Here is a 14,222-nt window from a genome sequence, read left to right as displayed (position 1 = left end):
GTATGCTTCTGTACTCACAGGCGCGGCGTCGATGGTGTCAAGGTAAGAACTTGTTCTTAGGCTTGATCTTCCTCGCCCTCTTCATTCTCTTCATCCTCTTCGTCCTCTTCACCTTCAGCTACCGCTTGAAGGTAGTTCGAGTTATCGTGTTCCGTACCATTTTCCGCTTCCCAGTCGCTTTCATCCGTATCATCCTCATTCGCTTGGCAGCAATCTTTCTTGGAAGTTCTGAGCTGCTCTTGGACCTGTCGAAGAGCATAGCTCGCCTCGTTGTACTTCTCTTGGGCGGCATCCAGCTCTCTGGACGCTCTATCAAGAGCGTTAGCAATACGGTTGTATTCCTGTTGGGCATCCTCGGGATCGGACTTGGCTTCTTGGTATTCGTCTTCTTGTGATAACGTGTATCGACTATCTCGCAACTTGTCTGTACCACCTGCGGGACAAAAGAGGATCCATGGGTCAGGCACGACGTTCCAACCCCTACTGTACAGTCTTTCCCGCTTGAACAAAGTATGACTTACAATGATTGCAGTAAGCCAAAGCATTGAAGAAAGGGGAACAGGTCTGCGTAGTGATGATGTTGTCGCAGGTACTGCATTCTCTGTCAAGGGAGAAGACGATCAGCGAATGTCATGATCATTGAGTAAGTCTGAAAAGGAGACTTACCTTTCGTTGGACATTTTGACAGAGCAATTGGATGTGGTACAAAGAGCAAGTAAGCCTCTGCAGGCGCTGGGAAAGATGAAGATTCGAGCGGCTTGTGGAACAGGAGGATGTGAATGTGCTCAACGAGAAGCTGTTGGAGAACGAAATTGAAAAAAGCAAGACATTTTGCCATATTTATACCTTTCGAACCGATTGCAGCTCTCTCCGACGAATGACAGAACAATAAGCCTCGAAGAGTGTACTGAGGGGGTCTGATGTTTTGTCGATGGCAGTGCATCTCCTCCTTGAAGTGAGTGGTTTGTGATGTGTAAAATGCTTCTGTCCGCGCTGTGTACAGAGCTCGGGTTGCCTACCCACTCTATGTACCGAAGCTCTAGCACACTTAAGTCGGAAGTCCACAATTGTATCGCTCAGTGTATGAGTGATATTCAGGCCTGTACATACACTGCACCTTCTGGCATGACGTCCTTTTGTTCTCATCACGATACCAGAGAGTCATACTGTACATAGGGTTCCACGGACTGTACCGTAGCGTACTTTATCTGCGGATGCCTTTGCTTATCTGCTTCAGCGGATTGTGTGGTGAAGTGGAATCGAAACAGGGTCCCTATCGGTGATGGTGATATCTGACACACGACTGCAATCCTGCTACTGCTCAGAAAACTTGTAAGTATACAAGTGTCAAAGGCGATAAAAGCGGTCTGGCCGGAAGGGGAAAAGCACACCTTCTCCAATGAAATTATCCGGTCGAAGGCAAACTGCCAGAAAGGACGGAGACACAGGATAGATCTTAATCGCGAATTAAGCGATTCTGGGATATCGCCACACTTCAGCCATGAATCAATAGAACGATGTAGCTCTCCCTCGGACAGTGCCGTCAATGTTTATATCGAGCAAGAAGCTGATAGGTGTCTGACTACTTAGCTTGAGGTTTGCATGCTAGGTTGTAGCCCTCATGTATGGTCTTGCTGCAAGATCACAAGTCATTGGCATCCGAAAGGCTTGTGTGGAGGAAGACCATCGACACACACAGTTTCAGAAGTCGCCCCATCGAGAAAGAATCAAGACGGTACACATTTACCAACCCCTCGAAGTCACATCAGCGTTTCGGAAGTCACCCTTTTGTTGCGCTCTGAGGCGTGTCGAGCGATCAGCTTCTCGTGCGGAATTGATCAGACGGTAAATGATAGCTGTACGAAGTATAAATACTGTTGCTCAACGACTATATCCCGGGTGATCCGTCTATTGACATTCAGCTTTACCACTAATTTGCATTCAGCAAGTTTATCATGTCTACTCAGAACGGCTATGAGGCTGACTTGGAAGAAGAAGCAGAAGAGGACGAGGAAGAGCATGTGTGAGCTTGAGACAGGCCTGGCTGCTATCGCATACTGAGTTTTGCCACCATCGCTCGCGCACTGACTTGCACCAATCTGGGCCACTCGTAGCTGCGTGGATCCAGCCACTTGTCCCCTCCACTGTAGTAGAGAAGAGTGTAAGATGTACGTAAAGGAAGATGATTGGCACGATCAGTATGACGATATGTGTTTTGTTTGTAGGTTCTGTGCTCTACCGTTCACTACCGCTGATGACGGAATTGATGTTAATGACACTGTCATCTTCAGGCGGCCAGCTTCAAGATGCGCGAGTGGAGAGAGACAACTAGAGAGACGTTTACTGGGACGCGCACGAGAAGTACGAAGAAACTCGTACCCCGACCGACTTCAAGGAAGCCAAAGAAGAGACTGAAGTGGGAGCAGCGCTAATTAAAGCGTACAACGAGCTCATCGACGCTAAGAGCGCTCTGAAGGCGGCAAAGCAGCGGGAAAACTACGACGCTGATGAATTGGACGATTCGTATGCAGAAGAAGAGGAGGAGTATAATTGCCCGAATGGCGAGTAGTACGTATCTGAAAAGATGTTACGCCACAGATTGCTTTGGACTTAGAGGTATTTGCTGATCCAACAATTATCCAGTCGAACCTATTAAAGAAAGGGGCGCGTATCGCACTGGGTGGTCAAAGTATGAGTGATTGGATGGTGAGAAATGCAGAATCATGAATGAAACACCAGAAGGCCTCATTCGAGGCAAGCGGGAGAATCCTGCTTGTCGTTGTTGATTAACACTGGAGCCCACAGCTTTTCCACCTTCTTTGCCTTCTGCATTCTCCACCTCCGCGCTCTCTCACGTTTCCCCGCATTATCATCTTCTGGCTCCGCGTCTCTCGTCTGAGCCTTTGGAAACACTCTATCCATTCTTTTTTTCCGGTCTTCTGCTCTCTGCATTATATGGCTTTGCTTTGCCTTATATCACTCTTCGCCGGTCATGTCGTACCACCTGAAACTATCAGATTTTGCTGTTCCTGGGTCGGTTGATGTTGAGACATTCGGAAGCTGAAATCGGCTGTCGGATAGTATCTTTTCCAATCCCTCATGATCTTGATACCGCTCAACCATGTAATTTGTCCATTCCGGACCAAGATGTAGAGGAGGCCTCAACGTGCTAGGAATGGTGTCGATGAACGCGTCCATCAATTGCTACGGCGAGCATGTTCTTCCAAAATTCGGGTTGAATCGACCAATGGTATCGAGTTGTTGATATTTCTTGCCCTTCCTGACGCATTTTGCCAAGTCATGTCGCTCTAACCTCTCGTAGTAATTTATCAAGATCTGTTCTCTAGGTGTAAATTCATGTCTGTCCTCATACGAGACGTAGGTGTTGTAGAGGAATAGTGGGGATGAGAAAGCTTCTGCTTTGGTGGTCACATAAGCACTAAGCGTCGTATGGAATACTTCAGCTCGGCAGACTCATTATGATCAAACATAAATCCCTCGTACTCACTTCTCCCAATACAATATCGCTGTTAGACTTCCCTCATCATCTACTAAGAAAATATCCCCTTTGGCATCTGCGTGACGGATGAAGCCCTCCTCTTGGTCCTGCTCCAGCTCAGGGCACGCCTCTACCAGCTCCCTCAGTAGTAAGTGCCATAGATACGCATCTAAGGTATGAACCGAGCTCATGAAGCCGTTGCTGATATGTGAAAGGGCAATGTCGATTTGAGCCAGATATCTATCTCGATTGGCGCGGAATGGACCAGGTAGGTAAGGTGGATCGAGGTAATTGAGCCCCCAAAAGCTCAACATTGGTCCCACAATATGCTTGTCTCGGCTTTGGTCCGATAATAAAAGCGATCCGATCTGATTCACTCTGATAGGTTGATCGAACATTTTGATCTGAAATCTCCCGTACTCTTCGATCAGTCTGATAGTCTTCTCGTCCACTGAATGATAGTCCTTGATGGTAGTGTGACGGATTGGCATGCAGCTCCCGGGAAGGTGCTCGTAGAAGAAACCCGGAACTGCTTCAGAGGAGTTAGACCGCCTGTTCGCCATTATACGCTGAGAAGGGTATATTGATATACGTACGGTACATCTTCTCGTTGGCATTCGAAGTAAGCGCGTCTCCCTTTTCTTCCTCGGGTCCTGCTGGCCATGCTTGAGGTACCGGTATTCCAATGAGTCTCAAGGTCTGAAGGGTACTGACCTCGCTCTGGATGGAAAGGCGTTGTATCTCTGGAACAGGCATTCCGCTGCGAATTTGCCGCACCCGAAGTAACCATCTGACGCCGTCATCGAAGAGAAGTGGAAAATGGACATTGGGGGAACCGCTCAGAACACTGTTATCCTGCCAGATATCTTTGGCATCACGGGGGATATTGATCGAGCATGAGTGACCCAGTCGAAGGGATCTCGCTGACTGGAGGATATGTCCTGTATGCAAAATGAGACGGCTGAGAAGCTGTTGTGACTATGCAACCAGTCAGCTATATCCGTAAGAACCATGAGCCGAGCACACCATGCGCCTTTGAATTTCGTCTCGAGCCTACGATCCGATGTCGCGCACAATCACCATCATCAGTTTCCTGATTGGCGAAGCTGAGACAGATCAAATATCATACCAATTTGTTTTTGGTGTTGCAGCTATGGGCTTGATCGTTCCTATGCAGGTCGCAAAAGGTCTGGTGACATGCGCTACAGATCGAGTCGGCGGTGGTAACGACTACAACGCTGCAGTCGGTGAATTGGCACTGCATCCTCTTGAAAAAGCTCATGTTTGCTATGTGATGTCGATTGAAGAAGGCGAACGATCATAATTGAGATGAACTTGATGCGCTTACTCCGCTTGCAACATGCGCTAGCATGCCTTTTGCCTTCAAATTCTCCGAGACCAAAGGACCCTTGTTTGGTATGGTGACGGTTGTTGTGGAGCAAGAGGGTTCAGCGGGCATGAAGACAACAACAGCTGATTGCGTCTTGTATTCCAACGGCGATTGTATGCTATCTTGGCTCGCCAGGCCGGTACACGACCGACAGATGACAGCAACCCTTCACACTCGCTGGCATTCGCCTCATTCCCATGTACAAACATAATTGATCTATTTGCTCAGACATCTTTCGGCTAAGCTGAGGCCGTGTAATACAATACATACGGCGAACATGGTCACCTCTTGATAGCAGATAGCTAGTACTGCATCCGCGCTCCTCAGCGCCTGTTCCGCCGCAATCGGGACAGCAGCCGCATCAGCGACTGCAGCTGCGGCCAATGAATCTTCGAACTGTCGTAAGACCGCCGCGTCCAGATCGTCGTTCGCAGTGTTGTACGCGTTCGCGGCTTCCAATCTGGCGTGCGATGCGATCGGATATGCAACTAGAATGAGATGACAAGGGAACGATCAATTCATTGACCAGGAATATTGGTGCAGGACACCTCAACCGCCTGTATCAACCCACAGTAAACACAAGAAAGAGGATATTGAGAGGACATGTTATTTGTGGTGGAAAAGCAGTTATTGCAATAGCTGACACGGCCTGTCAGCTGTGTCTTGTTCAGATGAACCAAGCACTCACGCCATGATGGACTATGTTTATTCTATGTTTATTCTATGTTTATTCTATGTTTATTCTATGTTTATTCTATGTTTATTCTATGTTTAAGTCACTGGTAAGCCGATGCTGGTGAATGAGGTGTTCGTGGTTGAATTGCTTTGCAGATTGTTTTGATGTGATCGGCTAAGAGTTGCTGGCTGTTAAGATGTGATAGAAAAGAGGCTTTCCGCTTTGTCATCTGGCCACGTCTTTTATATCTTACTGACCGCCAGTCTGCGCACGATTTGACGCATCCTGAAGACGCGAGCCCCAATGCCGGTCCCTTTGTCGGACCATTGATCACGCCAAACATCCTGCATCGACTACATGCTCCGTACTTCTCGGGACCGTTCATGAATAACCAGCAACGATATCTGTCTCACATCGATGTTGCTTTGCAGTACATCTTTGAGGAGAGGATTTGTACCAGAAATACTTTAGAAGCCTACTTGTGGAATCTGCAACTCAGGGAGCTAGTGGCAAGCTGTGACAAGCTGGCCGAACCACTCACCCGCGGCTACGTAAAGCATGGAGACGCCAAAGGGGATCACATCATGGTGGATGAGAATGATAACCTTACAGGGGTCATTGATTGGGAATGGTGAGCAAAAGAGGCGGAAGAATACATGGATAAGGTTGTCGAACGCTGACATACGGCGTAGGGCATACGTGACTACCGAAGCCGAAGCCTTCGCGGGTCCGGCCTGGCTACATAAAAGGGACGACTCCCAGATCCCGCATTGTGACCTCACTCCGTCTGAGGTCATCCTCGCAGCTAGCTATGAGGAGTTAGGAAGACAGGATCTTGCGAACCACGTTCGAAGCGGAAAGATCTACGAAAGGCTGCGAACGATCACACATGGGTCCTTTAGCCCGTATGATCAGAGCGATCTCCTTCATGCTTTCGGACCGTCGATCCCCTCCGATTTCAATCCACCATTCCGCTTGGGACCCTCATGGCGTCTTTATCTAATCGATCGACACTCAGCTGACAAACATTTGCAGAGTTTGCTCGCGAAGTGCGGTTGGGACGAGGGCAAAGAGGCAAGAGCAGTGGAGCAGATCGGACCCAGGGCGGAGGTGCCCGATTTGCCTTACTCCCATCTGTCCGCTGAGCAATGGGATGCTTTGACGCAGCAGATAAGGGCGGAACTTCTAGCTAAGGTCCAGGAGGAAAATCGAAGAAACCAGGAGGAAAATCGAAGAAAACAGGCTGAGGCATTTGATAGACTTGCTCCCGCTGCCCGAGCTCAGATGGAACTCCACCATCGGAGACTAGCTCAGCTGGGTTTACCGATTTTACCAACCTGATTCTATATGACTGAATTCTTTGCCCAAGCATGAACTCTCGCATGCATAATCAAGCCGAATGTTGTCGAGCGTGGTCGCGCACCCAAACATTTGAACAAACCTTTCAGCCTGGTTGCTAAGCCAGAAATACATTCACGGGATGTAACATGGCACGTAACATTTTGCATGATGTGAAGTACACGTATGTGAGCTCAAAGGTACAGTAGGAGTCTAGCCTGTTCTAGCGGGATTGCGGTTCAATCAAATTTCTGATATCCTACACCTTTAACGAAAGTCTGCATCCATGGACCCTGCGCTTTAGCGTTGGCCAAATCCCAGAAAAGCTCAGCATGAGCATCTCCATCGACTCGATATTTCGGTGATCCATCAATCTTCCTCTCGTCCGCATAGTAAAACCTATACCCGAGTCGTATTAGCATACCTCAAGGGTCCAACACGTATCAGACGGTGTACGGATGGGAGTGAGTCACTCACTTGTACCCTTTATCCTTGTAAACTGCTGACGCAGCCCAGATCATATGTGCTCCCCCGGATTTACCGACTCCCTGGGAGATGAAGCGAGGAAGTATCTGCACGTTGAGGACGTTACCCGTGTATATGAAAGTTCGGGCGGCAGTCGATGGAAGTTCTGTGAAGGACTTGACGGCTTGTTGAGCAGCGATAAAGGCGCTGTGGATATTGATGGTTGTGTCTTTGTTGAATTCTTCGTAAGAGAGGGCGAAGGGGTCGTCGGGAGGTGATAAGCTTGATGCGCTGACTATATGACGAAAACAGTTACACACATAAGTATGCTTCTGTCGGCTTCGATGATCGTGTGCGAAAGCAGACTGCATTATCCCGGCTTACCATTGTGGACCACCACACTTGGCGGGCCGAATACCTGTTTGACCTTGGTAAAAGCGTTAACGACATCGTCGATCTTGGAGAAGTCGCTCGGGATATTTAAATGGTTATCGGTACTTTCAGCTTCTTTGACTGATCGCGAGGCAAGGGCTACTTTGTAGCCCTTCGATCCAAATAGTCGAGCAACGGCTTGACCGATATTGGGGCCTGAGCCAAGAATGAGGACTACTGGTGAGATGGCGGACATGCTATGAGTGTTCTACTTTCTAGTTGTATAGATCGGGGTGAGAACTGAGTGAGATAATTATTATTTTCATGCGTATGCAAGGAAATTCAAATATCATCATGCACAAGGTCTACATCTTTTATAGCCTGATATCGTTATCGATACGCTTAGAAAGCGATCGAGATAATAAGGTTTGAATTCCATTATCAGAGGAGAGGGGATTTGTAAGCTGGAATCTTGGTCATCAACCGCGTCTGTCCTGTCCGCCGGAACATGAAACCCGGCAGACGATCCCCTATGTGAAAGAAAAGGTTGATGATGAGTCACGTCATACGATAAGATAGGATAGATTCGGATGCATCATCATAGGGGTGCGCGCAGGAGAGACCGACGGCGATGATGCTGATAATCAGCTTACAAATCATTATCTTTCGGAAGTAGCCGCAGGCTTTACTAAGCCCGCAGGATCGACCTGTTGCGGGTCCGATCTTACGACTGAACGGCGCGATGCAGAGACGAGCTAATGACCACTGTAAGACTCATAAGGGACGCAGACGACGCATGTGACTGCCATGTATGCATGAGATTCAGGGCTTCAACACCTTGCTCTCCTTTTTCGGTGTGATGAATGGATATATCTCCTCCGTTACTTCTCCACTGCTTATCCCCATAACCTGATACTGACCGCCCATCCCCAGAGGATCTATCAGTCTCTGAGCTGATTTGCGAATGTCCTCTTTCCGCTCTTCGCTGGTCGCCGCGTCGATGAGTTTTCGCAAGCGTGGTTGTAGACCTAGCGATAAGAGGAAAGAACCCTGTGATATCGGGCCAAGCGCAGATGTGCCTATACATGTCGAGCTCTGTCAGCATGTTGAACCTTTTTTTTTTTTTTTGGATCTGAGATGTTGCTAGAGCAGTATAGAAAGGGATCAGTGCGACTGAAAAGCTGCGACTCACCCGTACCAGCCAATGATTCCCTCAAATAAGCGAAATCCACATTCGCCGTCAGATCAGCATTTCCGGGATCGTCAAACACGTCCACGATCTTGTGATTCTTGAATGCCTAGATTATCAAGTCGGTCAACGGAGGAATTGCTGAGTCAACGTAGGAATTGCTAAGCAAGAAAAGGTGTTGAGCTCACCCTGAATGACTGTCCATATGACCGATCTCCCCCGTAATCCACCACTACCCCGCATCCGCCTTTGCCTGTGCCCAGAAGTTCGCCTATCCGACGCATGATCTTAAAAGTATCCTGCGATACTTCTATTCTCGAGCCCGTAGATAGCTTGGCAAACCTTGGTGAACTTGCTGGAAGAACGGTAGAGAGGGGAGTTGGAGACGGGGAGATCGATAAACGAAGACCAGATTTAGATGTTTGCGTTGACAAGCTGAAGATAAGTATTTAGCTATGAGGCCAAGATTTTCGCAAGACAGCGGCGAAGGGAGATGCGAATGTTGATATCTCATCAAGGCCGGCCGGAGATAGATGTCCGTGACTTACCCGTTGCCGTGCATGGGATCGTTGTCTACTTGTACTTCCCTCCAGCCCATATCCGTCTTCTCGAAGGTATTTATAGGCATAGCATCGAAGAATTCATGGGCAACAAATAGCGTGAATGTATCATCGGCTGGATGAAAAAAGGGTCAGCTGTATATTCTTGAGTCACGATGTGCTGAATCGAGATGGATGCTTGAGGAGAATTAGAATACTAAGGACAACGAGAGTTATAGTCTAAGCTCACATTCCGGTATTTCATTGATCCCAGTATACCAGCTCAGATCCACATCTTTGCCCTCTATCCTCTTTGAAATCTTCTTCTTTTGGACCTGCCGCAAGTATTCACTATTCTCGACAAGATGTATCGATCTTATAGATTGGGCGATGCCGGGGAAATTGAACAAGGTCTATTATGGTCCGTTAGCCAGACCTTTGTTGTGCAGTCGCCGGTGACCCACACGTAGAACATCATCCATCAAAGTGCCCCTCCCTGGTCCAAGCTCCACAATTCTCACCCGAGTCGGCGAATCAACCTCCATCCATCTCGTCAAGAACCAAATCGCGACTAGCTATCAATCCAAAACATATTAGCTGTTGGACAGAATCACTCATCCGCTGTACGAGTTGGTCCAGTCAACTTGGTCTGAGGTTAGGTGTACTTACTTCACCGAATATCTGCGATATCTCAGGTGACGTTATGAAATCTCCCTTTTCGCCGAAGACATCTCCCTTTTGATAGTATCCATGGGTCGGATGCGATAAGCAAAATTGCATATACCTCGAAAGGGGTATAGGACCTGTTGCCTACAGAGATACCAACATGAGTTATGGTCATAAACATCATCGGAGCACGCGTACTCGGATCGTATCCCGTATGATTTTAGCTAACTCATTTTGCTGCGGTGCTGGTACAGCTGAAGATGACGAAGGGGTGGAGGTCGACTGATGCCTGCGGCCGATGTAAATTGCAGGGCGCGGCAGAATCGGATTTGCAGCTCGGAGGGGCGATCTGAAAGCAGCTTGCGACATCTTGAGATCGGACCTGTGGTGTCGTACTGCTGAAGGAGCAATGAGTAGGAGGAAATTGAGAGGGGAAGAGAATTAAGGTGGACGGCAAGTCTCTAAATTCGGCAGGCATTGAGTGTGAAAATTTCCGACGGAAGTTGCGGTTTCGGCGGCGGCAATGTTGACAACTTTGACAACTTGGTGTTAATAGCTGATTACTTCTCTAATCATCATCCGACAGATGCATCGAACGACGGATAGACCAGTAACGTAGATCGGACATCTGAATGGGTTCATAGCCCAAGGGAAATCGAATTGAAATGTTCTCAAATCTCGGTCTGCTCACTCCCGCTCGATGCCCGGACCCCTCTTGCGGCAGACCTCGTTGTTTCTTCTCTCATGCCGAAGCATCCTCATCTAGAATCACGCTCCCTCCGAGGACCGACGTACCGTCGACCATCAGGCAGCCTGTAAAGCGAAGAGCGGACGATAATGAAGAGGATCGGATAAGGGGTATAGTCAAGAGAGTCACGTCTAATGGGTCGAGCGATATCAAGAAAACAAGCAGTCCTCGCAAGCCTATAGTCAAATCCGATGTCAAACCCGACTCGACGCCTGTGCCACAGACCAAACAACCCGCAGCGGAAACGAGACCTACTACCACTTCCTCGTCCCTGTCGAACACTGTCAATACCTCTCGCCCTCCCACCCTTCCTATCAACCTGAAGCCGTCACCCCACCCTAGACCGGACCGACAGAAAGGCTTGAACGCACTCTACACCCAGTACAGTAAATTGTATAAACCCATTTTACATCTCTCACCTGAACTTGCACATACTTCTGCATTCGCTCAAGAAGCCGAAACCGCTTCGGTATCGTCCAATGTGAGGATATACAAGACTGCCATCCATCAAGCTGCCGTGTCGATTTCCCGTCGACCACCCCCGGACTCGGTCGACCATCCTTCCGTAGGGACAGTCAAAGAATCAAGAGCAGCATTCGAACTTGCTGAGAAGGAAAAGGCATCCAAATTGTCCCGACACAAGATCGAGCAATATTGCTTACCCTTAGATCAGTTCGACATTTGGAGATATCCGAATCCCAATGATCCGGATTTATTGAGTTCCGATATAGCGGGTTCGAAGCCGGATGGAGAAGGCGAAGAACATACCTGCTCAAGGTGTAAAGTCCCCTTCGTAGTCTCGTCGAAAGATATAGAAGGAAGAATAGGGGAGTGTAAATACCATTATGGACGACCGGTACCGGAGCGTATAGAGGGTAGAAGGAAATGGATATATACCTGTTGTGCGAAGGAAAGGGGCGAGCAAGGATGTCAAGATTACATACACGTGTTCAGCCATGGTGATGACGATAGAGAGCTGGCCAAAAGAGTAGGATACAAGACTGTGGAAGATATAGTTGGCAAGAAGGGCGGTCTGGGCAAGTGGACTAATGTGGTCGCTATGGATTGCGAGATGATTCGTGAGTTGAATCCGTTCCTTGTTTGCTTCCCTGTAATTCGGGTATATGCTAAATTACATTATTGTTGTCTGTCAGAAACGACCGCTGGCGTAACGCTGGGAAGGGTGACGATTGTGGATGAGAACGGAGAAACACTGCTAGACGAATTAGTGCGGCAGACTGTACCTGTTCTGTGAGTATTTTGTATATGACATATCCCCGAAATATTAAGTGGCTCGGGAGACATTTGGAGGTCTTAGAATAAGTTGACAGTACCTCATAGAGACGTGAATACTCGATTCTCCGGTGTTACCTCTGATCAGCTAGACACAGCTATCATGGATCTGCCAGCCGTGCGCGCGGCCGCTTGTATGTTCATCGGACCAGATACGATCATCGTTGGACACGGGTGAGTAATCAAGATCTGTACAAGATTACCCATATCCTCCATGCTGACAGTTTGCTATCCTATTTAGCTTGGAAAATGATCTTCGGGCGCTTCGTCTACTACATAGCAAGATCATCGACACAGCGGTAGTGTTCCCCCACGATAAAGGACCGCCATTCAGACGAGCGCTGCGAGATATAGTGAAAGAAAAGCTAGGTCATTTCATTCAAGATAGAACCTCAGATTTGGGACATTCCTCTGCGGTTGATGCGAAGAGTACTCTGGAGGTGCTGAAGTGGAAAGTCAGGGAGGATAACGAATAAAGCGGAGCTCTTTGTACATTCACACGAATTGTCCAGACTCGATTATCACTGTATAGGTGATTTGCTTGAATATGCTGCATTTGCAGCTAATCATCTCGAAATGCGACCATCTCTATATCACACACAGTGTTCAATATGCGATGTCAACAGCTGGATGGCTTCGACATCATCTCCACTATGACAGTTGGTATCGTACTTCTTCAAAATGTTTAAACCTCTTTGACAACGGATGCACCACTTACGAGTCTATCCTTGGCTCGCCCTCTTTTATTGCTCATTCTGGTAGAGACCTTGTGGGTACTTCTCCCGTTCCCTTGTATGAAACGCCTTCTTCATAGGCCATCCCAGGCGGCGATTCTTTCACCGTTGCTCTGCTCATGACCATTCTCGCTGTCTCGCCTTTCCTGCTCGTTACCTGATCTGGTGGACCTGGTCTCTTTGGAGAGTTTACCATCATACCTATATCTGTCCACCCTTTCTGATCGCCTGTCAGGTATAGCATGTGCTCGCATCTTGTAAAGAATATCGCATAGCGCGACATGAGAAATCTGAAGACGAGTACGTACTAGCAGCACATGATTGTCAAAAAGCCTCAATCTCGTTCCGGCTATCTCAGCGTTTCGACCCGCCAGTAGTAGTCTGAGGACGTTCATATACGAGTACTGAACAACATCGACAATGCAGTGATCATCTCCATTGCGCTGCGTTCGATGCATCACACCTCTTCGCCATGTCTCTGATCCCTAGCAAATACCTCAACAGCAACGAGACCTTCAGCTTATTCCTGCAGGTAGGCCATCGCGAACTGCCTGTTATCGACTCGGAAGAGGACCGCCGTCATACGAGAGCAGTGATGAGACTTCTGCGATCGGTCATCGACGAAGGCCGCGCGCCCAAGGCAACGATAACTGAATTTCAACTCCAGCAAGATTGGTGTCGAGTACTATCTGGTACTTTTGAATGGCAATTGAAAGTCCTGTATCTCCAAGCCGGGGTGGAATTCGGTATACCGCTAGGTCATCTAGTTGGTATACCCCTGGACAAGAGGCTTTCACTCAATAACAATGTTAGTGCACTTTCCATCTATTCAGGCTCCTCGATATTCCGTGAGACTAGGATGACGTGCTTACTCAGCATGGTCACGCGTGTAGAAAGCGTCTTCAATCCCTTCCGACGACAGCACCGTAGCCTCTCCACCTCCAGCTCCGACAAACAACAGTGTCTGCAACATCATTGGCTCTCAGGCTTCGGAGTCACGACACAACTGCCTATACCATAACCCAAAAATGGGACGACCGGATCTAAGCGTGTGCATTCTCAAGATAGGCGTCGATCTCTATCATTACCTCCCGTCAGTCCTGTTCACCGTTCAGTATGCTAAGGGAGATGGTCTGAAGGAGGGGTTTCGCCATCAAGCGAGGCGCGCAGCGGAAGAAGCTATAGGTCAGCTGTGTCTGGGAAGTTTTACGGCCGGAACGTGGTTGGGATGTGTCATGGTCAATAATTGGTCTAGCAGGTTGTGTGTCTTAGAGTGTGATCATGACAAAGGAGAATACCTCATCGCTATGGAA

The 14,222-nt window shown here is 48.4% G+C and overlaps 7 protein-coding genes across 7 annotated transcripts; 3 read left to right on the top strand and 4 right to left on the bottom strand.

Moving 5' to 3' along the window:
* Positions 1-56: 56 nt before the first annotated feature.
* Positions 57-680, bottom strand: I303_103180 (uncharacterized protein; the record flags this gene model as incomplete). The annotated part of the gene is made up of 3 exons (XM_018406526.1): positions 57-433; positions 522-601; positions 667-680. The coding sequence occupies 3 exons, from the start codon at positions 678-680 to the stop codon at positions 57-59; spliced, it is 471 nt and encodes a 156-aa protein (XP_018265020.1).
* Positions 681-3,204: 2,524 nt separating this feature from the next.
* On the bottom strand, positions 3,205-4,255 carry I303_103179 (uncharacterized protein; the record flags this gene model as incomplete). Its single annotated transcript, XM_018406524.1, has 3 exons — positions 3,205-3,439; positions 3,509-4,028; positions 4,096-4,255. 3 exons carry the CDS (start codon positions 4,253-4,255, stop codon positions 3,205-3,207), a joined length of 915 nt encoding a protein of 304 aa, XP_018265018.1.
* Positions 4,256-5,679: 1,424 nt separating this feature from the next.
* Positions 5,680-6,906, top strand: I303_103178 (uncharacterized protein; the record flags this gene model as incomplete). The annotated part of the gene is made up of 3 exons (XM_018406523.1): positions 5,680-5,685; positions 5,829-6,196; positions 6,258-6,906. The coding sequence occupies 3 exons, from the start codon at positions 5,680-5,682 to the stop codon at positions 6,904-6,906; spliced, it is 1,023 nt and encodes a 340-aa protein (XP_018265017.1).
* Positions 6,907-7,142: 236 nt separating this feature from the next.
* On the bottom strand, positions 7,143-7,996 carry I303_103177 (uncharacterized protein; the record flags this gene model as incomplete). The annotated part of the gene is made up of 3 exons (XM_018406522.1): positions 7,143-7,302; positions 7,381-7,663; positions 7,753-7,996. 3 exons carry the CDS (start codon positions 7,994-7,996, stop codon positions 7,143-7,145), a joined length of 687 nt encoding a protein of 228 aa, XP_018265016.1.
* A 566-nt stretch (positions 7,997-8,562) lies between these two features.
* Positions 8,563-10,503, bottom strand: I303_103176 (uncharacterized protein; the record flags this gene model as incomplete). The annotated part of the gene is made up of 8 exons (XM_018406521.1): positions 8,563-8,819; positions 8,933-9,038; positions 9,118-9,364; positions 9,478-9,604; positions 9,719-9,881; positions 9,933-10,043; positions 10,138-10,278; positions 10,333-10,503. The coding sequence occupies 8 exons, from the start codon at positions 10,501-10,503 to the stop codon at positions 8,563-8,565; spliced, it is 1,323 nt and encodes a 440-aa protein (XP_018265015.1).
* A 296-nt stretch (positions 10,504-10,799) lies between these two features.
* Positions 10,800-12,651, top strand: I303_103175 (uncharacterized protein; the record flags this gene model as incomplete). Its single annotated transcript, XM_018406520.1, has 4 exons — positions 10,800-11,961; positions 12,037-12,133; positions 12,224-12,349; positions 12,417-12,651. The coding sequence occupies 4 exons, from the start codon at positions 10,800-10,802 to the stop codon at positions 12,649-12,651; spliced, it is 1,620 nt and encodes a 539-aa protein (XP_018265014.1).
* Positions 12,652-13,381: 730 nt separating this feature from the next.
* I303_103174 (uncharacterized protein) lies at positions 13,382-13,930 on the top strand (the record flags this gene model as incomplete). The annotated part of the gene is made up of 1 exon (XM_018406519.1): positions 13,382-13,930. One exon carries the CDS (start codon positions 13,382-13,384, stop codon positions 13,928-13,930), a length of 549 nt encoding a protein of 182 aa, XP_018265013.1.
* Between the last annotated feature and the right edge of the window lie 292 nt (positions 13,931-14,222).

This window comes from Kwoniella dejecticola, chromosome 3 (assembly GCF_000512565.2).
Source record: "Kwoniella dejecticola CBS 10117 chromosome 3, complete sequence".
Taxonomy (NCBI): domain Eukaryota; kingdom Fungi; phylum Basidiomycota; class Tremellomycetes; order Tremellales; family Cryptococcaceae; genus Kwoniella; species Kwoniella dejecticola.
This window is presented reverse-complemented; position numbering and strand designations above follow the sequence as displayed.